Below are 27,703 nucleotides of genomic sequence, written 5' to 3'. Positions count from 1 at the left end.
GGGTCCCACACTACAGCAGCAGCTCAACAATCACCTCAACCAAAACTCCTCCAGCAGCCCAACCACAAACCATCTGAAAGATCCCAGCTCACTTCCCCAGCATGGAGGAGCCTCCTGAACACGTGGGGGATTTCCTCACTGCTGACCAGCTCCTGCAGATGTCAGCTTCCAGAAGATAGGGATTTCAAGCAAGCCAATGGTGCCAAGGCTGAAGCAAAGAGTGGACGTCTAAAGTATAACCCAACCTCAGCACTTCAGGTGCTCTTCCTTTTTCCTCAGGCATAGCCATGAACTGTTTGTAGTGGTTCAGCTTGGACACCAGGAAAAATTTCTTCTCAGCAGGAGTGGTGATGTGTTGGAACAGGCTGCTCAGGGAAGCGGTGGAGTCCCCATCCCTGGAAGCTTTCAGCAAGAGGGTGGATGTGGCACTTAGGGACGTGGTTTGTCAGCATGGATGACAGTTGCACTAGATGATCATAGCAGTCTTTTCCAACCTTCATGATTCTATGATTTCTTCAGTACAAAGCAGCGCTTTTTCATGCTCCTGTTCCTGGTGATGACTGAAGATTTTCAGAGCCTTTTGCTTGAGAAGACGACAAAGAGATCTTTAGCCTGAAGGGTCCTAAGATTTTCAGTGAAGAAAAAAGTCATATTTTGATTCAGAAGATAGCAACTGAGGGAGAAGGAAGGTTTTCTATTCATTCCTCTGGAGACCCGGAGATGGGTATTTTCCTCCTTTTTGGAGCTGTGTCAGTCTGTTTCGTCATCCTTGCTTTCACTTTGTGTTTCACTCCCAGTCATCACAGGAACAACACATCTCAATCACTACAGAAGGGCGGATGCTGCGATGCCAAAGCAAGTCCCAACAAAAAGAGCTTTCCTCCTCTAAGAGCACCATTCCATATTTCTGCCTTTAAGCAATGCGTGCCTCTTAGCTTCTGATTCAGTGTTCATGCTGACCCTCATGACTACGAAAATAACCCACAGAAGTCTTTCCTTATCATCAAGCCTTTCTTCAGTATTTTTCTTTACTGTGGTACAACTGAGACCCTGCACACTTTCATCTTTGAACTGCAACTCGTTGAAGAATGTGAGCCTGGTGGCTGAACAAGTGACACAATTTCATGTATGTGTTAGGTGTTCAAACTGGCCATGGCTATTGCTGAATTTTGTCCTGCTAATGCTTGCAAGACAAAGACAGACAGAGGAACTGGACAATCTTTCTGCAGCACACAGTGCTTTGCTTTCTGTGTTTCTGACTATGAGGCCTCCCATCTACACACTGCTGTGGACACAATCCAGTCCCTGCAAGAACAGCCAAGGTGGCAATGGCATCCTTCACAGCATGACTCGGGACACAGCCGTGGAAGAACTGGTCAGCTTCTTTCTCTGCCTATGTTACTGCTGGTATTGCATCACTTTTTCCATAAAAATAATAGAATGTCTTATGTTGGAAAAGCAACAGAAGGTCATCAAGTCCACCCATCCATCTAGCACTACTAATTGCAGTACTAGTCCGTGTCCCTGATGGCCTTTAACTACCTCCAGAGATGGGGACTGCACCATTTATTTCAGTGGGCAGCCTGTTCAACAATCCTGCCCAGAAGAATTCAGAGTAGATGGCTGTTTCTCTTACACCTGCTTACACCATCCACAGTCTGGTTCCTCTCTGCAGACACAAAGCTTTTGTACTTTCTTAGTCCACATTGGTTTGTAGTCATTAGGGCACACAGTGTCCCAGAAGTATTCAGACTTTTTCTTTGACATGTCAAGCTAAGCATGCAGGCTGGCTCACATTACCTGGGTTTTCTCAGATGTTATCCTGTGCTGTGCTGAAAGGAACAAGCGTGCAAAGGAACAGCCTTCATCATCCTGCTGACACAGGAAAAGATGAGCCATATAGCATCAGAGACTTTCACAGGAAAGGGGAGCTTTGCTGAAAAGTCTTGATGGCTAACTGTAATCAGGGGCAGAGAAAGGCAGAGCTCCTGAAGTTGCTCAGTGGTACATAGATTTGGGTTTTCTGGGCAAAGCAGTCAGCAAGAGCAAGTTGCAGTTTCATCACGTGCTCGTTTTACAAAGCAAAGATTTAGGGACAAAAAATTGCTCTTTGTGTCAGAAGGTGGATATTGGTAAGACCTGGAATAGCAAGAACTCCAGGTTTCCCCTGTGTTTGTCTGCACCTGCCAGACAGAGCAGGAAGGAAAACCTGAACGTGCACTGCAGCAGTCCAACTTCCTGCAAGCTCCTGGTGCCTGGATGCCCTGAAGCAGCAACGGGCAGGATCAAGGCCAGCACAGCACTCCTGCTCATCTTGCACTTCTTTGGACAGCCATAAATTGAACTTACATGTTTTCCCCCTTCTCACCACACGCATTTGTTTCCAACAGCACCAGGTTTTCACTACCAACTGTTTGGCCATTAAGGCAGGAAAACAGCAGCAAGAGCTTATGAAAATCTAATGGTTATGGAAGGCAAGCCCTTCATCAGAAATCGATCAGCTGTTGTCCTAATGATCTTCTGGCAAGCCCTTTGCTCACGCTTTGTGTTAGGAATGTAACTCTTGCTGCTGGAGGGAGCTAGACCTCACTCTTGGGACTCCCCTGGGACTTGCAGACACCGTGAGCACTCAGTGCTTTGAGAGTACTCTGCACTGAGCTGGATGAAGCCACCCAAAGTCTGCCTTTCCTTGAGAAAACTCATTCCTAACAGGTGAGCGGTGCCACTTAAGGCTGCGAGATGCATGGAGCCAGGTTAAGCCGCTCCGAGACTTGATGACTTCATCCCACATAACAGAGAAACCTCAATGCAGTTTTGTTTTTGTAGGAACAAACAACCCAGAACTGTTAGTAAAATGTGGTTGATCTGTTGAGTCTCATAGCAACTCTGTCTTTTATGCAGAGGAAGCTGTGAGGAACCAGAGACAAGCCAGGTTGAAAGAAAAGTGCCCAGGTGTAGATTGTACCCAAGAATTTGAGCGTGCACAGAATCCCACAGAGTTGAAAAGAAAGACTTGGCATGAGAAACTGCAATCAGATTAGAGGCAGAAATGGGGAGTGTCTTGGATAAATTCCTATTGCTGGGAAAATAATGGCTTGAGTAGCAGGGTCACCAAGCAGCAGCCCAGGCTGCCCAGAGCCACATCCAGCCTGGCCTTGAATGCCTGCAGGGATGGGGCATCCACAGCCTCCTTGGGCAACCTGTGCCAGTGCCTCACCACCCTCTGGTTGAAAAACTTCCCCTAATATCCAACCTAAACCTCCCCTGTCTCACTTTAAAACCATTCCCCCTTGTCCTGTCACCATCCACCCTCATAAACAGCCCTTTCCCCCCTGTTTAGATGCTCCTTTCAAATAATGGAAGGCAACAATGAAACTTCCCCAGAGCTTTCTCTTCCCCAGGCTGATCCAGCTGCCTCCTCCAGTAAGTTCTCTACACGGGATTGAGAGAGCCTGTCCTCTCTGATGAGTCTCACAGAAAAACATCCTGGTCTGGCCCCAAGCAGGCAGACCCATCTGTACAGTGAGAAGTTGCAAAGGCACAGGAAGCGACCTATGACTGTGCTTACGGGCAGCCCACAGCCCTGCAGAAGCCCCAGCAGCCAGCACACTCCTTGGCTGCGCTCTCACTGGGGCAGGGGCTGCAGGCCTCCCCTGCTGCTGCCCTGCTGCCTGTCTGGGCAGCTCAGCAGAGGCAGGACGTGACAAACAGCACACGGCGCTGTGCGGCTGCTGTGGGCAGCCCGCCTGCGAGGGGGGGAAGGCAAAGGAAGCGGCACTGGGAAGAGGCACGGTCCGGTTTAAGCTCAGCTGTCTGCCGGGGCTGCTGTTGTGGAAATGGCTGCAAATGCTTCCTGATCCTATCGGCAGGTAGAGCAGCCTCATTGGGAATCACAGAAAGAAGTGGTTTCCACTGCTCGGATCTGCTGTGGGACCTCTCGAGTGTGAGACTGCGGCTGTCCACGCAGGGAAGCCCGAAGGAGAGCAGCAACCATGTGGCTGCTGACAGCTCTCATGCTGGCAGCTGGTTTCTCCTGTACGTGCCCTGCTCACCCCGCTGCCTGCATGAACAGCAGGAACCTCTGCTGCTCCAGCTTTGGCTGCCCGGTTTCTCTCTTGCTTCCCCTCAGGTGGCTCTGCACAAGCTCTGCAGCAAAGTCCTGTGTCCATCACAGAGCCTGAAAGCAAAACGGTGCTCATCACCTGCTGCATCTCCATCTCCAGCTTTGACAGAGTCTTCATTCACTGGTACCGCAGGAGGCCTGGGGCAGCTCCCAAGCACATTGCCTACATGGCAACCAGGCTGTTCCTTGAGAATGAGTCCGATGAGGGGAAATTCAGCATTGAGAAGGACCTCGCCAAGTCCCAGTGCACCCTGACAGTGGGCAGACTCACTGCACAAGATGCTGCTACCTACTACTGTGCCAGATGGGATGCACAGCAGCAGAGAGCCATGGGGAACCTGCACAAAGACACGCTCTGCTTCCTGAACGAGACGTTACAATGCAGACAACTTGTGGGACCTTCCCTCTGCATCTTTATTCTAGGCACATCCTATGTGGGCTCTAAAACGGTTGCGTTTCTTGTACCGTTTGGCCCAGCCTAGAAGGTCCCTCTGTTGTGCTGCTTTCTCACAGCATCACCTGCTGGCTGTGCAGGGCCCCTCTCTGGATGGCCGCCAGTGAGTCACATCCTGCCCTCAGAAACAGCCCCTGTCCCTGCCACAGAGCTGGGGGCTTTCTCTGGGGCACAGCACGCAGGCACCACGAGAAGAATGCTGCTGCTGCTGCTGCTGCCACTTCTGGCCCTGGCTGAAGCCTGGATGCATCCATTCCCCTCCCCGTGGCGGCTCCACTTGCAGCAGCAGCAGCAGGCTGTCCTGCGTACACCTGCGGGCAGCAGGCTGGCAGTGCTTGCTGCCTTTTCTCTCCTTCTGATACACGGACATGCACAAGTGCTGCTGCAACAGAGTCCACCATCTGTTACCAGAAAGAGATCCAGAACTGTGGATATTGAGTGCCAAGCTGAGGGCATAGATGACTTCCAGGCTGCCTACATCCACTGGTACCGACAACTGCCTGCCAGAGCTCCTCAATTTCTCCTTTTTGTGACAGCAAAATCACAAGTTTCCTATGATTCAGAATCCTATAGGAACAAATATTCGTCTTATAAAAATGAGAATAATATCTGCACTCTCTCAGTTAACAACATACAGGATGGAGATGAAGGTACCTACTACTGTGCCTACTGGGACTCTCACAGCAGGAGCAGCCTGCAGGCAGCCCTTACAGAAAGCTGGCTGCAACCTGAGCAGCATACTTTGATACAAGTGCCGAGAAACACAGCTGCCTTCCTGCCCCCATCTCTCAGCCTTCAAGGCGTCCCCACAAGCTTAAGCAGAGGAAGGAATTCCAAGATGAGTCCATCATTTCCTCTCCCTACCAGCAGCCATCCTGCTCCTAATGTTCACTTTTTCGCCGCTGGAATGGCAGCACTGAAGGACTGGATGCAAAATGATGGACCTGTCACAAGGAAAGTGGCAGTAGGAGTTTACAGAACATATCCTGACGTGAGGTCTGCAGTGCATGCTGCAGTGACAGAGACCTGGAGAAGATCCAGAGCAGATTCACTCTCTTAGTCAGAGAAGGGGAAACAACTCTGGAAAGAACATGCGGTGGTAGGGGTGCTGTTTGTGGAGACAAACAACATGCAGGGCTGGTGCAGGTGGCTGAGGAGGCCCATGGAGTTGTCCCAAGCATGAGGAGGTCAGGAGTTCACCATGACCTAGTCCATTTGTGCTACAGAAGCAGGCAGCACTTTCTAGGAAGGGCTGATGAAAGATGCATCTTGGACAGCCCTGGGGGTCTGAGGAGAGCAGAGTGACCTGGGGAAGGGCACAGCTGAACAACCCTGCTTTCTGCATGTGTGCTTAGCAAGATTGATGGGTAAGATTAAATGGAATGTAGCAGACAGATAGACAGACAGACAGACAGATAGATAGATAGATATGTGCACACCAAACAGTTGCTGGATTGAATATTTTAGGTCCTGTCTACAGTGTTACTGATGGGCTTTCATTTGCCAGTGAGTTTCCCGCACACAAACACGCACTCCCTGGCAATGAGCTGAAGACCTTCTATCGGATGAGCCACGCGTCACTTCCTCCTCCCAGCTGCTGATGCCTTCTCCACCTGGATGGCTTTATAACACGTCTCCCCTGCCTCAGCTCTACATCTCACTCTTGCAGACAGCATGCTGTTGCTTCCCTTACTCGTTGTGACTTCACTTTGGTCCCGTAAGTGCCGTTTCCCTTCTCCTCTCCCTCCTGTGCATGGAGAACACAGTCCCTGCTCCAGAGCTTGGTGGCTCCTGGCCTACGTGCAGTTTCTCCCTGTTCCCTTGCAGGTGGGGATGCACAGGCTGCACCGGTGCAAAGCCCAGCAGAGCGCAGGCTGGTGGAGGGCAGCCGAGTCACCATGAGGTGCCAGCTGAGCAGTGAAACCACTGTGCACTGGTACAGGCAGCTTCCTGGGGAGCCACCCAAGAGGATACTGTACATGTCTGGATCCTCACCTACCTTCGATGACAACAAGGACAAATTGAAATTTGATGTGCAGAAAAATCCTTCCAACAGTGCTCTGACAATTAAGAAAGCAACCCGGAGGGATACTGGTACTTATCTCTGTGCATATTGGTATTACCAAGGCTACACAGCATTAGATGGGCAAAGGAAGCCGTACAAAAAGGCATCTGGCACTCTGAACCTCCAGCTCTCAACTCCTGCCAGATGCAGATTCTTTTTAGGCCACCTTTCTCTGGTGATTTTCTGCAGCAGGAGAGCAAAAGCAGAAGATTAACATGGCAAATGCTAAATGAATTATCTTAACTAACTCTCAGAATACTTCTTCTGTACTTACACATAGCTGTAACATGCAGAAACTGAACTGTCTTAGTCACTTCAGGATAAAAACCGGTGACTTTGCAGATGTGGCAAAGAACTGACTGTACTCAGAGCACTCAGCTGACAGTGGGCACAGACTGTGTGCCTGTGGACAACGAGTAGTTGGAAATTTCCCTTCTTCATTGAAAGCTGTACAGCTAACAGAGAAACATATCTCTGTCTCCTGCAGGCTCTCACTTGAACGGAGGCACACAAGCAAAGCAGTGAGAGAAAGCTACATGTTCTTCTAGATCCTCCTTCATTCTTTCTCTGCTGTCATTTCAGGTTCTACCAACTCCTTCTGCAGCACCGATGGCTCAATTTCACTGTGTCATGTTCTCACCTGTTGCATCCAGACAGAACTTCTCTCTTCTTCCGTGGGCCTGCTCTCCAAGGAGCCCTTTGAGCACAGTGCACGGAGTTCTAAGAATTAGTCTATGGTCAAAGCCTCTTTTCACCATGCAGAGCAAAGCTGGCATTTGTCTGTCAGTTAGCTCCAGAACTGAGTACTGCATTTGATTAGAAGCCTCGGGCACAACATCCTGTGAGGTAGTGCACTGGAGAGACTGGACCTTCAGCCACACAGAGATTGCCATAGTGGTGGTTTTGCAAGGCTCTGAACGCTGCTTGTGCTGAATGTGCCCTCGTGCCTTTCTGTCCTTGCAGTCCTTTCCCAGGTTGCTGCAGCTTCTTGACAAGCACAGCCCTGTGTTGTTATGCACAGAAAAAACACTGCTGGTGACTTCTCCTCCCACTCAGTGTGTCCCCATCCAGGGCCCCACATCTCTCAGTCTCAACAGCAGAGCAGGAGCAGCAGACATGCTGCTGCTGGCAGCTCTGATGGTTGCAACTGCCTGGTCCTGTAAGTGCTTCAGCTTCTTTTTCCTCACGGGCAACCATGGATTGTGCCCTCACAGATGCCTTCCCAAGTAGATTGCTGCCAATGAATAACAGTTTCTCCTCTTCTGCTTTTCTTTTTCTTCTTTTTTTTTTTTTCTTTTTTTTCTTTCTCTAATTCTAGATGGACATGCACAGGAAACTCCCATACAGAGCCCTGTATCCATCACCATATCACAAGGAAATGCAGATCTGAAGTGTCATTTTAAGGACTTCTCTGGACATTTTGATAGCACCGTCATACACTGGTATCAACAGAAGAAGAATAAAGGTCCAGTCAGGATGATCTACTTTTCATCAGGGACAGTAGTAGCAGATGAGAGTTTCCAAAGGCACAGATACAGGATTCAAACTATTTCTGGACAGAATCTTTGCATTCTTACCATAAGAAGTGTAATTCCAGATGATGCTGCCACGTACTACTGTGCCTACTGGGACCCTCACAGTGGCAGATGCCAAACAATCACCACAACAAATACTTCCTCAGCAGCTCAACCACAGATCATTTGGAACGACCAGGTGCCAAGCAGATTTCTGCTCTGTGGGCAGAAGAATAGCAATGGACTGAGACACAGTTCATCTGTCCTGGTAGATGTTGGCCACAGGGTTTAGTCTCATGTTCTCTCCATACGGTGCCTAACACAAATGTGGCTGTAACTGACTGAGGTTGCCCACACAGCAGATGCAAGGAGTGACTGTGTGCGTGCATCTCTCTCCCTTCTCCTTCAAATCTGTTCCATCCTTCTCTCCTTCTTGCTCATGCACTGAAGCCACCTACCTGCCTGTCCTGACATGAAATGAAACGGCTTTTGCCGTTGCTGTTTGCTAGGAAGAGAGGCAGTCGTCCAATGCTCTCAGCAGTACGAGCATGACACCACATTGCCACGTGTCTCTCTGCTTTTGTTTTCCAGTCTTTCTCTCCACGAAGTGTTTGCATTTCTTCTGAGGCTCAGAACTGAAATCCTGTGGCTGTGCATTTCCTCCCACACTCCCAATCAAAGGCAGGGCACACGCTCACGGTGCTGCTGCCCGTTGCTGAACGGTGATACCTACTGGCTCTTCAGCGGAGAAAAATTACACACAGGAAAAACATTGCTGGAGATTTCTCCTCCCACCGGGGGCCCCACTCACACTTCTCTCAGTCTCAACAGCAGCAGAGCAGGAGCAGCAGACATGCTGCTGCTGGCAGCTCTGATGGTTGCAACTGCCTGGTCCTGTAAGTGCTTCAGCTTCTTTTTCCTCACAGGCACCCACGGGTGGCATAACAGATATCTTCCCAAGTGGAATGTTGCCACTGAATAACATCATTACCACTCACTTTTACCTTTCTTTTTCTTGTTTCCTTTTCTTTTTCTCTTCCCCTCCTCCCCCCAAACTTCCATCACCACAGACTCCCACTTGGTGCTGTCTCCAGCCAAGGCCCCATTCATTCAGCTCCTCCACAGCAGCAAAGTGGAAGCAACAAACATGCTGCTGCTGGCAGCTCTTACAACCACAACCACTTGGTCTTGTACTTTCTGCTTTCTTAAGTTTAGCTCAAAGATATCTTTCCAAATCCCTGATTGTCTCTGAATAACAATTTATCCTCTTTTTTTTTCTCATTTCCTAGATGAATTTGCATGGAAAGTTCCCATTCAGAGCCCTCTATCCATCACCAAGTCACAAGGCAGTATACGTCTGCAGTGTCGTTTTGGAGACTTGTTTGAACATTTTGATAGCACCGTCATACACTGGTATCAACAAAAGGAGAATAAACCTCCAGAGAGGCTACTCTTCTTTGCAGAAGGGAAAACTACAGTTGAAAGTGGCTTTCAAGGGAACAAGTACATGGCTGATGAAGTTTCTAGTCAGAAACTGTCCATTCTTACAATAAACAATGTAAGTGCAGATGATGCTGCTACTTACTACTGTGCCTACTGGGACCCACACCGTGAGAGATGCTCAGAGACCATCAAGCCACAAAACTCCTTCAACCACTCAACTTCAGCTTCAGTCTGAACCACAGGACTGTTACTGCCTCATTCCCCAGCCTTCTCACTCCATCTGCTATCAGCTGTGACCAGAGCAAACACTGCCCAGATGCAGAGAATCACAAATAGTAAAGGGCTGGAAGGGACCTCTGCAGATCATCCAGTCCATCCTCCCTGCTAAGGCAGATTCCTTAGAGCAGGTGACACAGGAAAGTGTCCAAGAAGGTCCTGCATGTCACTAGAGGGCATTCCTCCCCCTCTCTGGGCAGCCAGTTCCTTTGCTTTGTCATCCTCAAAGAAAAGAAGGTTTCTCTCAAGTTGAGATGGAACCACCTGTGTTTAGTTTTGTAACACATCTTTCCCCTTGTCCTGTTGCTGGGCAACACCCAAAGGAACCTGGCCCATCCATTGGACTCCTGCCCTTCAGATCTTTACAAGCGTTGATAAGATCCCTTCTCAGTCTCCTCCAGGCAGAACAGTCGCAGGTCTTTCAGCCTTTCCTCATAAGGCAGAGGCTCCATTCCCCTATCACCTCTGTGGCCCACCGCTGGATTCTCTAGAAGTTCCCTGCTTTTCTGGAACCGAGAAGCCCAGAAGAGAAGGCAGCACTCCAGACGTGGGGTCACCAGGGCAGAGCAGAAAGCGAGGATCACCTCCCTCAACCTGCTGGCCACGCTCTTTTCAACCAACCCCAGGATCCCATTGGCCTTCTGGGCCACAGGGCCACACTTGGCCATGCGGGCTCATGGTCAACCTGCTGTCCTGCAGGACCCCGGGCTCTTTCTCCATGGAGCTCCTTTCCAGCATGTCAATCACAAACCCATCCTGATGCATGTGGTTGGTGCCCGCTCCTTTTGAAGCGGATGCCACTATCAGCACTCCAGTCTTCAAACACACATGCCCCCTTTCTAAGGGAAAACTCTTCACCGCCTTAAGGATTAACACATCCCCAAAGGAGTCAGCTCCTCCTCCCATGCAACACAGCTCCTTGTACTGGCGACAATTTCCTGTTCTCAGTCTCAACAGCAGCCGAGAAGGACAAGCAACCATGCTGCTGCTGGCAGCCCTTGTGGCCACAACCACTTGGTCTTGTTCGTACTGTTCCTTAAGCTTACTTTTCCTCACAGGAACCCGTGGATGAGCTAAAAGGTATTATCCCAAATTCACAACCAACACTAAACAACATATTTTCTCCTCTCTTTTTTTTTTCCATTTTTTTCCTAGGTGGGCTTGTGTGGGAAATTCCCATACAGAGCCCTGTATCCATCACCAAGTCACGAGGAAGCATACGCCTGCAATGCCATTTTAAAGAGTTCTCTGGACATTTTGATAAGACTGCCATACACTGGTATCAACAGAAGGAGAATAAAACTCTGGTGAGGATCATCTACGTCACATCAGGAGCAACTGTAGTAGATGAGAGCTTCCAAAGGCACAGATACATGATTCAAACTATTTCTAGACAGAAACTTTGCATTCTTACCATAAGAAATGTACTTCTAGATGATGCTGCTACCTATTATTGTGCCTACTGGGTCCCACACTACAGCAGCAGCCCAACAATCACCTCGACCAAAACTCCTCCAGCAGCCCAACCACAAACCATCTGAAAGATCCCAGCTCACTTCCCCAGCATGGAGGAGTCTCCTGAACACGTGGGGGATTTCCTCACTGCTGACCAGCTCTTTACAGATGTCAGCTTCCAGAAGATAGGGATTTCAAGCAAGCCAAGGGTGCCAAGTCTTTGCCAACCTTCATGATTCTATGATTTCTTCAGTACAAAGCAGTGCTTTTTCATGCTCCTGTTCCTGGTGATGACTGAAGATTTTCAGAGCCTTTTGCTTGAGAAGACGACAAAGAGGTCTTTAGCTTGAAGGGTCCTAAGATTTTCAGTGAAGAATAAAGTCTTAATTTGATTCAGAAGATAGCAACTGAGGGAGAAGGAAGATTTTCTATTCATTCCTCTGGAGACCCGGAGATGGGTATTTTCCTCCTTTTTGGAGCTGTGTCAGTCTGTTTCATCATCCTTGCTTTCACTTTGTGTTTCACTCCCAGTCATCACAGGAACAACACATCTCAATCACTACAGAAGGGCGGATGCTGCGATGCCAGAGCGAGTCCCAACAAAAAGAGCTTTCCTCCTCTAAGAGCACCATTCCATATTTCTGCCTTTAAGCAATGCGTGCCTCTTAGCTTCTGATTCAGTGTTCATGTTGACACTCATGGCTACGAAAATAACCCACAGAAGTCTTTCCTTATCATCAAGCCTTTCTTCAGTATTTTTCTTTACTGTGGTACAACTGAGACCCTGCACACTTTCATCTTTGAACTGCAACTTGTTGAAGAATGTGAGCCTGGTGGCTGAACAAGTGACACAATTTCATGTATGTGTTAGGTGTTCAAACTGGCCATGGCTATTGCTGAATTTTGTCCTGCTAATACTTGCAAGCCAAAGACAGACAGAGGAACTGGACAATCTTTCTGCAGCACACAGTGCTTTGCTTTCTGTGTTTCTGACCTCCCATCTACACACTGCTGTGGACACAATCCAGTCCCTGCAAGAACAGCCAAGGTGGCAGTGGCATCTTTCACAGCGTGACTCGGGACACAGCCGTGGAAGAACTGGTCAGCTTCTTTCTCTGCCTATGTTACTGCTGGTATTGCATCACATTTTCCATAAAAATAATAGAATGTCTTATGTTGGAAAAGCAACAGAAGGTCATCAAGTCCACGCATCCATCTAGCACTACTAATTGCAGTACTAGTCCGTGTCCCTCATGGCCTTTAACTACCTCCAGAGATGGGGACTGCACCATTTATTTCAGTGGGCAGCCTGTTCAACAATCCTGCCCAGAAGAATTCAGAGTAGATGGCTGTTTCTCTTACACCTGCTTACACCATCCACAGTCTGGTTCCTCTCTGCAGACACAAAGCTTTTGTACTTTCTTAGTCCACATTGGTTTGTAGTCATTAGGGCACACAGTGTCCCAGAAGTATTCAGACTTTTTCTTTGACATGTCAAGCTAAGCATGCAGGCTGGCTCACATTACCTGGGTTTTCTCAGATGTTATCCTGTGCTGTGCTGAAAGGAACAAGCGTGCAAAGGAACAGCCTTCATCATCCTGCTGACACAGGAAAAGATGAGCCATATAGCATCAGAGACTTTCACAGGAAAGGGGAGCTTTGCTGAAAAGTCTTGATGGCTAACTGTAATCAGGGGCAGAGAAAGGCAGAGCTCCTGAAGTTGCTCAGTGGTACATAGATTTGGGTTTTCTGGGCAAAGCAGTCAGCAAGAGCAAGTTGCAGTTTCATCACGTGCTCGTTTTACAAAGCAAAGATTTAGGGACAAAAAATTGCTCTTTGTGTCAGAAGGTGGATATTGGTAAGACCTGGAATAGCAAGAACTCCAGGTTTCCCCTGTGTTTGTCTGCACCTGCCAGACAGAGCAGGAAGGAAAACCTGAACGTGCACTGCAGCAGTCCAACTTCCTGCAAGCTCCTGGTGCCTGGATGCCCTGAAGCAGCAACGGGCAGGATCAAGGCCAGCACAGCACTCCTGCTCATCTTCCAGCTCATTGGACAGCTATAAATTCAACTTACATGTTTTCCCCCTTCTCACCAGACCACATGCATTTGTTTCCAACAGCACCATGTTTTCACTACCAACTGCTTGGCCATTAAGGCAGGAAAACAGCAGCAAGAGCTTATGAAAATCTAATGGTTATGGAAGGCAAGCCCTTCATCAGAAATCAATCAGCTGTTGTCCTAATGCTCTTCTGGCAAGCCCTTTGCTCACGCTTTGTGTTAGGAACGTAACTCTTGCTGCTGGAGGGAGCTAGACCTCACTCTTGGGACTCCCCTGGGACTTGCAGACACCGTGAGCACTCAGTGCTTTGGGAGTACTCTGCACTGAGCTGGATGAAGCCACCCAAAGTCTGCCTTTCCTTGAGAAAACTCATTCCTAACAGGTGAGCGGTGCCACTGAAGGCTGTGAGATGCATGGAGCCAGGTTAAGCCGCTCCGAGACTTGATGACTTCATCCCACATAAGAGAGAAACCTCAATGCAGTTTTGTTTTTGTAGGAACAAACAACCCAGAACTGTTAGTAAAATGTGGTTGATCTGTTGAGTCTCATAGCAACTCTGTCTTTTATGCAGAGGAAGCTGTGAGGAACCAGAGACAAGCCAGGTTGGAAGAAAAGTGCCCAGGTGTAGATTGTACCCAAGAATTTGAGCGTGCACAGAATCCCACAGAGTTGAAAAGAAAGACTTGGCATGAGAAACTGCAATCAGATTAGAGGCAGAAATGGGGAGTGTCTTGGATAAATTTGTAGTGCTGGGAAAATAATGGCTTGAGTAGCAGGGTCACCAAGCAGCAGCCCAGGCTGCCCAGAGCCACATCCAGCCTGGCCTTGAATGCCTGCAGGGATGGGGCATCCACAGCCTCCTTGGGCAACCTGTGCCAGTGCCTCACCACCCTCTGGTTGAAAAACTTCCCCTAATATCCAACCTAAACCTCCCCTGTCTCACTTTAAAACCATTCCCCCTTGTCCTGTCACCATCCACCCTCATAAACAGCCCTTTCCCCCCTGTTTAGATGCTCCTTTCAAATAATGGAAGGCAACAATGAAACTTCCCCAGAGCTTTCTCTTCTCCAGGCTGATCCAGCTGCCTCCTCCAGTAAATTCTCTACACGGGATTGAGAGAGCCTGTCCTCTCTGATGGGTCTCACAGAAAAACATCCTGGGCTGGCCCCAAGCAGGCAGACCCATCTGTACAGTGAGAAGTTGCAAAGGCACAGGAAGCGACCTATGACTGTGCTTACGGGCAGCCCACAGCCCTGCAGAAGCCCCAGCAGCCAGCACACTCCTTGGCTGCGCTCTCACTGGGGCAGGGGCTGCAGGCCTCCCCTGCTGCTGCCCTGCTGCCTGTCTGGGCAGCTCAGCAGAGGCAGGACGTGACAAACAGCACACGGGGCTGTGCGGCTGCTGTGGGCAGCCCGCCTGCGAGGGGGGGAAGGCAAAGGAAGCGGCACTGGGAAGAGGCACGGTCCGGTTTAAGCTCAGCTGTCTGCCGGGGCTGCTGTTGTGGAAATGGCTGCAAATGCTTCCTGATCCTATCGGCAGGTAGAGCAGCCTCATTGGGAATCACAGAAAGAAGTGGTTTCCACTGCTCGGATCTGCTGTGGGACCTCTCGAGTGTGAGACTGCGGCTGTCCACGCAGGGAAGCCTGAAGGAGAGCAGCAGCCATGTGGCTGCTGACAGCTCTCATGCTGGCAGCTGGTTTCTCCTGTACGTGCCCTGCTCACCCCGCTGCCTGCATGAACAGCAGGAACCTCTGCTGCTCCAGCTTTGGCTGCCCGGTTTCTCTCTTGCTTCCCCTCAGGTGGCTCTGCACAAGCTCTGCAGCAAAGTCCAGTGTCCATCACAGAGCCTGAAAGCAAAACGATGCTCATCACCTGCTGCATCTCCATCTCCAGCTTTGACAGAGTCTTCATTCACTGGTACCGCAGGAGGCCTGGGGCAGCTCCCAAGCACATTGCCTACATGGCAACCAGGCTGTTCCTTGAGAATGAGTCCGATGAGGGGAAATTCAGCATCGAGAAGGACCTCGCCAAGTCCCAGTGCACCCTGACAGTGGGCAGACTCCCTGCACAAGATGCTGCTACCTACTGCTGTGCCAGATGGGATGCACAGCAGCAGAGAGCCATGGGGAACCTGCACAAAGACACGCTCTGCTTCCTGAACGAGACGTTACAATGCAGACAACTTGTGGGACCTTCCCTCTGCATCTTTATTCTAGGCACATCCTATGTGGGCTCTAAAACGGTTGCGTTTCTTGTACCGTTTGGCCCAGCCTAGAAGGTCCCTCTGTTGTGCTGCTTTCTCACAGCATCACCTGCTGGCTGCGCAGGGCCCCTCTCTGGATGGCCGCCAGTGAGTCACATCCTGCCCTCAGGCACAGCCCCTGTCCCTGCCACAGAGCTGGGGGCTTTCTCTGGGGCACAGCACGCAGGCACCACGAGAAGAATGCTGCTGCTGCTGCTGCTGCCACTTCTGGCCCTGGCTGAAGCCTGGATGCATCCATTCCCCTCCCCGTGGCGGCTCCACTTGCAGCAGCAGCAGCAGGCTGTCCTGCGTACACCTGCGGGCAGCAGGCTGGCAGTGCTTGCTGCCTTTTCTCTCCTTCTGATACACGGACATGCACAAGTGCTGCTGCAACAGAGTCCACCATCTGTTACCAGAAAGAGATCCACAACTGTGACTATTGAGTGCCAAGCCGAGGGCATAGATGACTTCCAGGCTGCCTACATCCACTGGTACCGACAACTGCCTGCCAGAGCTCCTCAATTTCTCCTTTTTGTGACAGCAAAATCACAAGTTTCCTATGATTCAGAATCCTATAGGAACAAATATTCGTCTTATAAAAGTGAGAATAATATCTGCACTCTCTCAGTTAAGAACATACAGGATGGAGATGAAGGTACCTACTACTGTGCCTACTGGGACTCTCACAGCAGGAGCAGCCTGCAGGCAGCCCTTACAGAAAGCTGGCTGCAACCTGAGCAGCACACTTTGATACAAGTGCCGAGAAACACAGCTGCCTTCCTGGCCCCATCTCTCAGCCTTCAAGGCGTCCCCACAAGCTTAAGCAGAGGAAGGAATTCCAAGATGAGTCCATCGTTTCCTCTCCCTACCAGTAGCCATCCTGCCCCTAATGTTCACTTTTTCAATGCTGGAATGGCAGCACTGAAGGACTGGATGCAAAATGATGGATCTGTCACAAGGAAAGTGGCAGTAGGAGTTTACAGAACATGTCCTGACGTGAGGTCTGTAGTGCATGCTGCAGTGACAGAGACCTGGAGAAGATCCAGAGCAGATTCACTCTCTTAGTCAGAGAAGGGGAAACAACTCTGGAAAGAACATGCGGTGGTAGGGGTGCTGTTTGTGGAGACAAACAACATGCAGGGCTGGTGCAGGTGGCTGAGGAGGCCCATGGAGTTGTCCCAAGCATGAGGAGGTCAGGAGTTCACCATGACCTAGTCCATTTGTGCTACAGAAGCAGGCAGCACTTTCTAGGAAGGGCTGATGAAAGATGCATCTTGGACAGCCCTGGGGGGCTGAGGAGAGCAGAGTGACCTGGGGAAGGGCACAGCTGAACAACCCTGCCTTCTGCATGTGTGCTTAGCAAGATTGATGGGTAAGATTAAATGGAATGTAGCAGATAGATAGATAGATAGACAGACAGACAGATAGATAGATATGTGCACACCAAACAGTTGCTGGATTGAATATTTTAGGTCCTGTCTACAGTGTTACTGATGGGCTTTCATTTGCCAGTGAGTTTCCCGCACACAAACACGCACTCCCTGGCAATGAGCTGAAGACCTTCCATCGGATGAGCCACGCGTCACTTCCTCCTCCCAGCTGCTGATGCCTTCTCCACCTGGATGGCTTTATAACACGTCTCCCCTGCCTCAGCTCTACATCTCACTCTTGCAGACACCATGCTGTTGCTTCCCTTACTCGTTGTGACTTCACTTTGGTCCCGTAAGTGCCGTTTCCCTTCTCCTCTCCCTCCTGTGCATGGAGAACACAGTCCCTGCTCCAGAGCTTGGTGGCTCCTGGCCTACGTGCAGTTTCTCCCTGTTCCCTTGCAGGTGGGGATGCACAGGCTGCACCGGTGCAAAGCCCAGCAGAGAGCAGGCTGGTGGAGGGCAGCCCAGTCACCATGAGGTGCCAGCTGAGCAGTGGAACCACTGTGCACTGGTACAGGCAGCTTCCCGGGGAGCCACCCAAGAGGATACTGTACATGCCTGGATCCTCACCTATCTTCGATGACAACAAGGACAAATTGAAATTTGATGTGCAGAAAAATCCTTCCAACAGTGTTCTGACAATTAAGAAAGCAACCCGGAGGGATACTGGTACTTATCTCTGTGCATATTGGTATAACCAAGGCTACACAGCATTAGATGGGCAAAGGAAGCCGTACAAAAAGGCATCTGGCACTCTGAACCTCAAGCTCTCAACTCCTGCCAGATGCAGATTCTTTTTAGGCCACCTTTCTCTGGTGATTTTCTGCAGCAGGAGAGCAAAAGCAGAAGATTAACATGGCAAATGCTAAATGAATTATCTTAACTAACTCTCAGAATACTTCTTCTGTACTTACACATAGCTGTAACATGCAGAAACTGAACTGTCTTAGTCACTTCAGGATAAAAACCGGTGACTTTGCAGATGTGGCAAAGAACTGACTGTACTCAGAGCACTCAGCTGACAGTGGGCACAGACTGTGTGCCTGTGGACAACGAGTAGTTGGAAATTTCCCTTCTTCATTGAAAGCTGTACAGCAAACAGAGAAACATATCTCTGTCTCCTGCAGGCTCTCACTTGAACGGAGGCACACAAGCAAAGCAGTGAGAGAAAGCTACATGTTCTTCTAGATCCTCCTTCATTCTTTCTCTGCTGTCATTTCAGGTACTACCAACTCCTTCTGCAGCACCGATGGCTCAATTTCACTGTGTCAAGTTCTCACCTGTTGCATCCAGACAGAACTTCTCTCTTCTTCCGTGGGCCTGCTCTCCAAGGAGCCCTTTGAGCACAGTGCACGGAGTTCTAAGAATTAGTCTATGGTCAAAGCCTCTTTTCACCATGCAGAGCAAAGCTGGCATTTGTCTGTCAGTTAGCTCCAGAACTGAGTACTGCATTTGATTAGAAGCCTCGGGCACAACATCCTGTGAGGTAGTGCACTGGAGAGACTGGACCTTCAGCCACACAGAGATTGCCATAGTGGTGGTTTTGCAAGGCTCTGAACGCTGCTCGTGCTGAATGTGCCCTCGTGCCTTTCTGTCCTTGCAGTCCTTTCCCAGGTTGCTGCAGCTTCTTGACAAGCACAGCCCTGTGTTGTTATGCACAGAAAAAACACTGCTGGTGACTTCTCCTCCCACTCAGTGTGTCCCCATCCAGGGCCCCACATCTCTCAGTCTCAACAGCAGAGCAGGAGCAGCAGACATGCTGCTGCTGGCAGCTCTGATGGTTGCAACTGCCTGGTCTTGTAAGTGCTTCAGCTTCTTTTTCCTCACAGGCAACCATGGATTGTGCCCTCACAGATGTCTTCCCAACTAGATTGCTGCCAATGAATAACAGTTTCTCCTCTTCTGCTTTTCTTTTTCTTATTCTTTTTTTTCTTTTTTTTCTTTCTCTAATTCTAGATGGACATGCACAGGAAACTCCCATACAGAGCCCTGTATCCATCACCATGTCACAAGGAAATGCAGATCTGAAGTGTCATTTTAAGGACTTCTCTGGACATTTTGATAGCACCGTCATACACTGGTATCAACAGAAGAATAAAGCTCCAGTCAGGATGATCTACTTTTCATCAGGGACAGTAGTAGCAGATGAGAGCTTCCAAAGGCACAGATACAGGATTCAAACTATTTCTGGACAGAATCTTTGCATTCTTACCATAAGAAGTGTAATTCCAGATGATGCTGCCACGTACTACTGTGCCTACTGGGACCCTCACAGTGGCAGATGCCAAACAATCACCACAACAAATACTTCCTCAGCAGCTCAACCACAGATCATTTGGAACGACCAGGTGCCAAGCAGATTTCTGCTCTGTGGGCAGAAGAATAGCAATGGACTGAGACACAGTTCATCTGTCCTGGTAGATGTTGGCCACAGGGTTTAGTCTCATGTTCTCTCCATACGGTCCCTAACACAAATGTGGTTGTAACTGACTGAGGTTGCCCACACAGCAGATGCAAGGAGTGACTGTGCGTGCATCTCTCTCCCTTCTCCTTCAAGTCTGTTCCATCCTTCTCTCCTCCTTGCTCATGCACTGAAGCCACCTACCTGCCTGTCCTGACATGAAATGAAACGGCTTTTGCCGTTGCTGTTTGCTAGGAAGAGAGGCAGTCGTCCAATGCTCTCAGCAATACGAGCAAGACACCACATTGCCATGTGTCTCTGCTTTTGTTTTCCAGTCTTTCTCTCCACGAAGTGTTTGCATTTCTTCTGAGGCTCAGAACTGAAATCCTGTGGCTGTGCATTTCCTCCCATGCTCCCAATCAAAGGCAGGGCACACGCTCACGGTGCTGCTGCCCGTTGCTGAACGCTGATACCTACCGGCTCTTCAGCAGAGGGCAGCATGGGCAGAGAGCATTTCATTGCGCTGGAGATGGGTGTGCATGCTGGGGCAGTTGAAGGGGGCCCCACATGGAAAAGGCCATACCTCCTATCCACTCTGAGTGATGGCACACACTCAATGACCACCAGGGTGTCCTCTCATCTGGAAGCCTTGCTACTGATGCCCAGCTGCTCTTGCTCTCAGTCCTTTCTCAGTAGCTCTTATGCAAAATAGATGTCCTTGGATTGAGCAATAGTTGTTGCATTTCTCTGAAAAGGACATGTGATGATAAACCTTTAAGCAACCTGAAGGAACATTTGCAGGTCTTACTCAATATCAGGCTGATGTGTTATTACAGCCCTGTATTGCTATGCATAGAAAATACATCACTGTAGACTTCTCCTCCCACTCAGTGCAGCCTCCATCCAAGGCCCCTTTCATTCTCCTCTGAGTCTCAACAGCAGCTGAGTGGGAGCACCAAACATGCTGATGCTGGCAGCTCTTATGGCCACAACTGTGTGGTTTTGTAAGTCCTTTTTCTTTTGTTTTCTTCTTAGGGTGCCCTTTGCTGCACTAACTACTTTCCTAATCCCTGAATTTCAGCTAATAACATCAGTTACACATTTTATCTCTTGCAGACGGATTTGCACAGGAAATTCCTATACAGAGTCCTATATCCATCACCAGGTTCCAGAAAAGTGCACGTATGTTCTGTGAAATGAAGAAATTACCAGGACATTTTGATAGCACCGTCATACACTGGTATCAACAAAAGGAGAATAAACCTCCAGAGAGGCTACTCTTCTTTGCAGGAGGGAAAACTACAGTTGAAAGTGGCTTTCAACGAAACAAGTACATGGTTGATAAAGTTTCTAGTCGGAATCTGTGTATTCTTACAATAAACGATGTAAGTACAGATGATGCTGCTACTTACTACTGTGCCTACTGGGACCCTCACTGTGATAGATGCTCAGAAACCATCAAGCCACAAAACTCCTTCAACCACTCAACTTCAGCTTCAGTCTGAACCACAGGATTGTTACTGCCTCATTCCCCAGCATTCTCACTCCATCTGCTATCAGCTGTGACCAGAGCAAACATTGCACAGATGCAGAGAATCGCAAACATTGCACAGATGCAGAGAATCACAAACAATGAAGGGCTGGAAGGGACCTCTGCAGATCATCCCGTCCATCCTCCCTGCTAAAGCAGATTTGTTAGAGCAGGTGACGCAGGGTAAAGTCCCAGAAGTTCTTGAATGTCTCCAGAGGATGTCTTGGTGTCTTCTGGATGATGCTGCTACCTGCTATTGTGCCTACTGGGATGCTCACAGTGGCAGCAGCCTAACAATCACTTCAATCAATACTCCTCCAGCAGCTCAACCACAAACCATTTGAAAGATCCCAGATCACTTCCCCAGCATGGAGGAGTCTCCTGAACATGTGGGGGATTTCCTCATTGCTGACCAGCTCTTTACAGATGTCAGCTTCCAGAAGACAGGATTTCAAGGAAGCCAAGGGTGCCAAGGCTGAAGCAAAGAGTGGACGTCTAAAACATAACCCAACCTCAGCACTTCAGGTGCTCTTCCTTTTTCCTCAGGCATAGCCATGAACTGTTTGTAGTGGTTCAGCTTGGATACTAGGGAAAATTTCTTCTCAGCAGGAGTGGTGATGTGTTGGAACAGGCTGCTCAGGGAAGCGGTGGAGTCCCCATCCCTGGAAGCTTTCAGCAAGAGGGTGGATGTGGCACTTAGGGATGTGGTTTGTCAGCATGGATGACAGTTGCACTAGATGATCATAGCAGTCTTTTCCAACCTTCATGATTCTATGATTGCTTCAGTAGAAAGCAGCTCTTTTCCATGCTGGTGACACTCTTTCATGTATCTAGTTGGTATCCAAATGTGCTATTGTTGAGTTTTGTCCTACAAATGCTTGCAAGCCAAAAACACACAGAGGAATTGGACAATATTTCTGCAGCACTCAGAGCTTTTCTTTCTGTGTTTCTAACTATGAGATGCAGTGGAATCCTTCACAGCGTGACTCAAGACACAGCTGGGGAAGAACTGGTCAGCTTCTTTCTCTGCCTGTGTTACTGCTGGTATTGCATTATGTTTGCCATAAAAATAATAGAATTTCTGAAGTTGGAAAAGCCCCATAAGATTGTGAAGTCCTCATATCCAGCAAGCACTACTAAGTCCATCACTGATCCATGTCCCTAAGCACTACATACACATGGCTTTTAGATACCTCCAGAGATGGGGACTCCACCATTTATTTCACTGGGCAGCCTATTCAACAATTCTGCCCAGAAGAGTTTAGAGTAGACGACTGTTTCTCTTAAATCTGCTTAAACAGAAAGTTGATCCGAACTGCTTAAACCATCTGCAGTCTGGTTCCTTCCTGTAGCCACAAACCGTAGTTTCTTGACATTGGTTTGTAGTCATTAGGGCACACAGTGTCCCAGAAGTATTCAGACTTTTTCTTTGACATGTCAAGCTAAGCACGCAGGCTGGCTCACAGTACCTAGGTTTTCTCAGATGTTATCCTGTGCTGTGCTGAAAGGAACAAGCGTGCAAAGGAACAGCCTTCATCATCCTCTGCTGACACAGGAAAAAATGTCTGTGAGTGGTTATTTCAGGGTCGGGGTCGAGTTCAGGAGGCAGACTGGTAGCAGACATGTGCTGGGACAGGAAATGGCAGATGCAGCACATGGACACCTTCACAATGGACCGCAGAGTGGCTCCCAGTGCTGGATTGTATCCTAGTAGTAGGATGAGAGGTGGAGTACGCCCTTGAGGATGAGCCGTGTGATCACCTGAGTGTATGTGGTTCCTTAAGATGTATGATCCTATGGGCTGACATGTGTGTAAAATTGAAGAGGATACCTTCACTTAATCATTGTAAGTGGATGGGTTATCTGACCAATTTAGGACCTTTTTAGAGAAAGATTTGATCTAAAGGGAATTATATATCTGCTGAACACTGAGTGCAAATCTGAAATTCCTGACATCCTCCAACAAGGCAATGCCAGCCCACCCTCAAGGAGTCCCCAAGGGCTTGAATAGTAAAAAAGGGCTTTTTGTTTTCAGTGACTGCATGTTATGAGAGCACTTCAGATTTTTGCAAAGCTAAACCACAGTGTGTAATGTGTGGATCAAATACTTCGGCACAGGAACTAAGCTGATTGTCTCAAGTAAGTACCATTGATACCAATCTGATTTTTACACCGTTATTTGTGTTGTTAGATTATTATAGTTGTTAATGTAAGTGTTTAGGAAAAATAATTTCTGCCTGATAGGTCATATTTTGTCTCTAATCTGTGAATGTGCTTGCAGTTGGGTGTTGGTGGGCATGAATATCAACCTAGTGGATAGAGAGATCACAGGAAAGATTTCTGAATATTTATTGAGGATGGGGGGTGGAAAAACGAGGAGAGGTAGAAGTTTAAATGTTGTGGTGGATACATTCCTTGTGCTGTTCCAGGAAAGAATAATGAATTGAGAGAAAAGAACAGCTCTCAGTTCAACCAGTCTGAAATGCCAAAACTTGCTTGTTTATAGCTGTGATTCAGCCTAAATTAATGGGGAAGAAAAATTGCCAGGAATTGAATAAATGTCGTGGTCCTGGCTGTACCTAAAGCAAGCGGCTTCCCTTTGCCTTCAGTGACTCCTCAAAAACTGTGCAGTCTATAGTATGAATGCTACTGTCAGTATAAAGCATCCAGCAGTGCCTACAGTGCCTTGCTCAGAAAATACATGAGCTTACCAAGGTGAGTATAAACAAACCAAACTGCAAAAAGCAGAAGAAAGTTGCAGTTTCCTGCAGTTTGCAGTTAGATTTTGTCTGTATACAGGCAGGTATTTTTGCCAAAGAGGGAACAGTGTAATCACTCAGAACAGCCACAAACTTCATTAAACACATACCAGGTGTTTTTTTAGTTTAGAATATGGTCCCTGCATGTAAAATATTGGCTTTGAAGTAAGAGTGTGATGTACCTTAATCTAAGGTATTTTCACACAGCAATATTGTGCAAGATACCTCATCTAAATCCACAAATACCAAGTAATTAATTTTATTTTCCTTTGGGAATGATAATGTAACCACATTTCTTATTAAAATAACAGCTAAAAGTTACTTTAGAGAAAATGAGGTAGGCTAGAAGCAGCAGATTTTGTTACAAACATCCCAGCACTAAAAGGGCTAAAGCATAGTAAGTATGCATGACACAACTTTCTTTTCAGGAAATGCTACATTTAAAAATTGGGACATTTTATTCCCCATGAAAAAATAAAATAAAATCATGGTATTTCTAAATATTGCACTCAGTCCATACTAAAATTTCAATTATTATGCTGGCCAAATTATCACCAGCTTCTAAATCAGAGAAATAATCTCTGTGGCTTGTGAAAGAAAAATGAAGTGCAGAAGATATTGCTAAGCATTATCACACTGTGCTATGGCGATGAGAAAATATTTGGAAGTGGAACTAAGCTTATTGTTTCAGGTGAGTGGGAAATAAAACTTACTACATCTGAAATGCATTTCCATACTGTTAGATGTTGACTACGTGATGTGCTCTGGTTCTTTACCTCCCACTAGGATTAAAACAGAATGCTTTGCAGGATTTTACCTGCAAACAGTATTTTCTGATGCAGAACACAACATCATTGTTTTGTATTTGTATATGAAATGGGAAAAATGAGGCAGTTATTCCGGTGGAGAATAAAATTAACCCCTTTTTTTCTTCTTAAAGATGAATTTAAATGTGGCGAAGATGATGTTCAGAGAAAAAAGATTTTAATTTTTTTATCTTTAATGGTGCATATTCCACTCTTGTGACATGTCTAATTCATTCCAAAAGACTGGCAATCTTGGAAGAGCAAAGAAGAGCAAGACGCTTATTTTTGTCTCAGTCTGACTTTGCCAAATAGTGGGAGAATGCCCAGAACTGTCTTAAGACCTGCACAGCTGAAAGACTGCTCTCTCTCCCTCTCTCTCTTAGTATCATTTATTACATGTTATCAGTTGTTATTATTAAGAGTGCTGAACTGTAGAGACACTAATTTTCCTTTCCCAAAGTACTGACATACTCTATCGAATTTTATTGCTTCACATAACGTTCAGATGTTTGATGCCTGCCTGTGGTTTGGCTTGACTAAGTACCTGGGATAGAAACTCTAATTTTGCTCATCTGAAAATGGGGTGTATTGGTAATGGGAGGTTTGATGTTTAATTAAGGTTTTGCTTCATGTTCTGATAACAAAAATTCTGATCAGGGGGTTTGTGCTGCTCAGCTCTCACCATAATGTTCACTAATTCTAGGGCTGATTTTATGGTGCTTTAAGGGAGCGTTTAAGGCCAGGTTGGACGGGGTCCTGGGCAGTCTGGTCCTGTATTAAATGTGGAGGTTGGTGGCCCTGCCTGTAGCAGGGGCTTTGGAGCTTGATGATCCTTGAGGTCCCTTCCAACCCCGAGCCATTCTGTGATTCTGTGATTCTGCTGTTGCTGCTTTCTCCAAGTAGCAGATAAGGAGTGAAATTACTTAGTCTGCTACATCCATCTAAAGTTTTGAAAGACTGAAATTAGTTGAGATGAACCCTGCCCATTTAGCAATGAACATTTCCTCAAAATCTTCGCACCATGTATTTAGTTAGTTAGTTACTTTAGGTTACTGATTATTTTTGCTGTTCTAGGATCTAAAAATTGATTAAATCAAATCTGTTTATCTTTATAAAATAATATTTACTCATAAATTAAATGTGCCCTTGTCACAAAGAAGGCTGGCAGTATCTTGGGCTGCATTAGGCGTAGCGTTGCCATCAGGTCAAGGGAATGGATCCTTCCTCTCTGCTCAGCACCAAGGAGCCCACCTGTGGATTTGTCCAGTTCTGAGCTCCACAGTGGGACATTGGTGTATTTGGGCGAGTCCAACACAGAGCCATGAAGATGATAGAGGGATTGGAGGAAAGGCTCTGAGAGTTGGGTCTGTTCAGTCTGGTGAAGAGAAGGTTCAGGATCATCTCAACAATATCTGTAAATTCCTGAAGGGAGGGTGTGAAGAAGATGAAGTCAGGCTTTTTTCAGTGGCACCCAGTGTCAGGACAAGAGTCCATGGGCAACGTTAGCCGTTCTGAGATACTGTGATATAAAGATAACAGATCTGATATTGTAAAGACTTTATCCATCGTGTACGGATATTACTACAAAGTTTTCGGCACTGGTACAAAGCTCATTGTATCAGGTAAGTTACTTTCCTTACTGTAAGATAAAGGAGTTTTTTGTGTTCATGCAGATGGATTATTATGGTGTCCTGGAGGACATTCAGCTTGCTTAGAGCTTTGGTCAGCACTGTCCCCGCGTGGGTTTCCCTCATCTTGTCATTCTGTCAGTCTTGTTGATCTGTAATGCAGTGGTTTAGGATTGCAAATATACCCAGGAGCTGTTTTTTTATCACTTATGAGCATAACTCCTCCTTGGAAATACTGTGAAAAATGATCAGGAGTAGTTTCAAGAGCCCTCATGCTTTCTTCCAATTACCGAAGCATTAACAACAGAATCAAGCAGTTGTGAATTAAACATAAAAAAAGAAATCCTCTTCTCAATACAGATTCAAGTAACAGTTTGCAGTGGTGAAAATTGCTGAAGCCCTTTTTCAGTTAGACTAGTAAAAGTGAAAGAATTTGTGCTTAATTATTTTTGTTATCTACACAGCGCTTTGGCAGTAGAAATAAAATAGTACCTCCAAATTCTCCTCTTCTTATTAACATATTATTAACATTAACATTATTAACATATACTTGAAGAAGTCACCTTTTTCTTGCCGTTCCTGCAGAGATATTTATTTGAATGGTACACTGAGGACAAAATCCTCCCTCTTCCCCATTAACTGGTGATCTAAACACTGTAATCCTGGGGTGGACTATTACAGAAACACAAGGGTGAGGAACTATTGCTTCCAGATATTTTAAGCCTGATTAAATGCATTGCCTTATACTAGCATATCCATCAAAGATTGTTTTAAACAGTTCCTTTATAAGAGACTAGCAAAATCATAACTACAATTCACTAGAAATATCTATGTTGGGACATTTTTTGTGTTAAGTGAAATTAAGTGAATTAAGTGAAAGCCCTTACGTTGGTGATCAGGTGGTCACCATTTAATTAGTATTTACAGCTTAAAATAAATGATTTTCAAGTGTCTACCAAAACTTGCAGGATTCAGTTTCCTTGACAAGGGCCAAGGTTCCTGACTAATTAAGAGAATAAAAAGCCTACATTTACCTCATGCTTGTGATCTGGCACCTCACAAGTACATTGCTAGCTTATTAGGAAGTAATAAGACAAAGAATCTATTAATATTTCCAGTAAATAAGCACACAGCAGAAATTGCAGCAGCAAAATTTGATTTCTCTAGATGCCAACTCCTAAATATTACCAAGGAATCTACCATGATTTCATCAAAAGCATGAAGTTCAGTAGTCAAATAGCTAGAATTATTTTTTGCAATTTTATAGACTAAAATACATCTTGCTTATATATTGTTTATGCTTACATTTACTTACATCATCTAAAATTGAATTAAATTGATATTCTGCCCTTTTAAATCAAAATGCACTCATTAGTATTTTTCTGTGTTTGCTTTTTGTGTGTGTTCATGGGGAAGAACATGAAGTTCTGAATCAAAACCCATTAGATTTGAAAGCCCAGACCGGTGTTATGGAGAAAGGGTTGTGCATGAAACAAATAAGGGAAGATGTGGGCA

The 27,703-nt window shown here is 47.1% G+C and overlaps 2 protein-coding genes and 3 gene segments (V, D, J or C); all 5 read left to right on the top strand.

Annotated features, from left to right (window-relative positions):
* Positions 1-3,810: 3,810 nt before the first annotated feature.
* On the top strand, positions 3,811-4,605 carry LOC125696473 (T cell receptor gamma variable 9-like). The segment is given in 2 exon segments: positions 3,811-4,035; positions 4,130-4,605. Coding segments are annotated over 2 exon segments (519 nt in total).
* A 136-nt stretch (positions 4,606-4,741) lies between these two features.
* Positions 4,742-5,637, top strand: LOC125696472 (uncharacterized). Its single transcript, XM_048952198.1, has one exon. The coding sequence runs from the start codon at positions 4,774-4,776 to the stop codon at positions 5,635-5,637; it is 864 nt and encodes a 287-aa protein (XP_048808155.1). The 5' UTR covers positions 4,742-4,773.
* A 505-nt stretch (positions 5,638-6,142) lies between these two features.
* The window catches only part of LOC125695825 (immunoglobulin kappa light chain-like), a 29,026-nt gene continuing 7,465 nt past the window's right edge, over positions 6,143-27,703 (top strand). The window contains exons 1-3 of the mRNA XM_048950810.1: positions 6,143-6,294; positions 6,405-6,708; positions 24,399-24,445. Coding sequence (XP_048806767.1) covers positions 6,252-6,294; positions 6,405-6,708; positions 24,399-24,445 — 394 coding nt within the window. The 5' untranslated portion in view covers positions 6,143-6,251. The remainder of the gene's footprint in view (positions 6,295-6,404; positions 6,709-24,398; positions 24,446-27,703) is intronic.
* On the top strand, positions 7,594-8,615 carry LOC125695826 (probable non-functional T cell receptor gamma variable 10). The segment is given in 2 exon segments: positions 7,594-7,801; positions 7,961-8,615. Coding segments are annotated over 2 exon segments (531 nt in total).
* Positions 17,133-18,231, top strand: LOC125695830 (Ig kappa chain V-VI region NQ5-61.1.2-like). The segment is given in 2 exon segments: positions 17,133-17,355; positions 17,466-18,231. Coding segments are annotated over 2 exon segments (495 nt in total).

This window comes from Lagopus muta, chromosome 7 (genome assembly GCF_023343835.1).
Source record: "Lagopus muta isolate bLagMut1 chromosome 7, bLagMut1 primary, whole genome shotgun sequence".
NCBI classification, from domain to species: domain Eukaryota; kingdom Metazoa; phylum Chordata; class Aves; order Galliformes; family Phasianidae; genus Lagopus; species Lagopus muta.
Note: the sequence above shows the minus strand (reverse complement) of the source record. Positions and strands in the feature narration are given on the sequence as shown.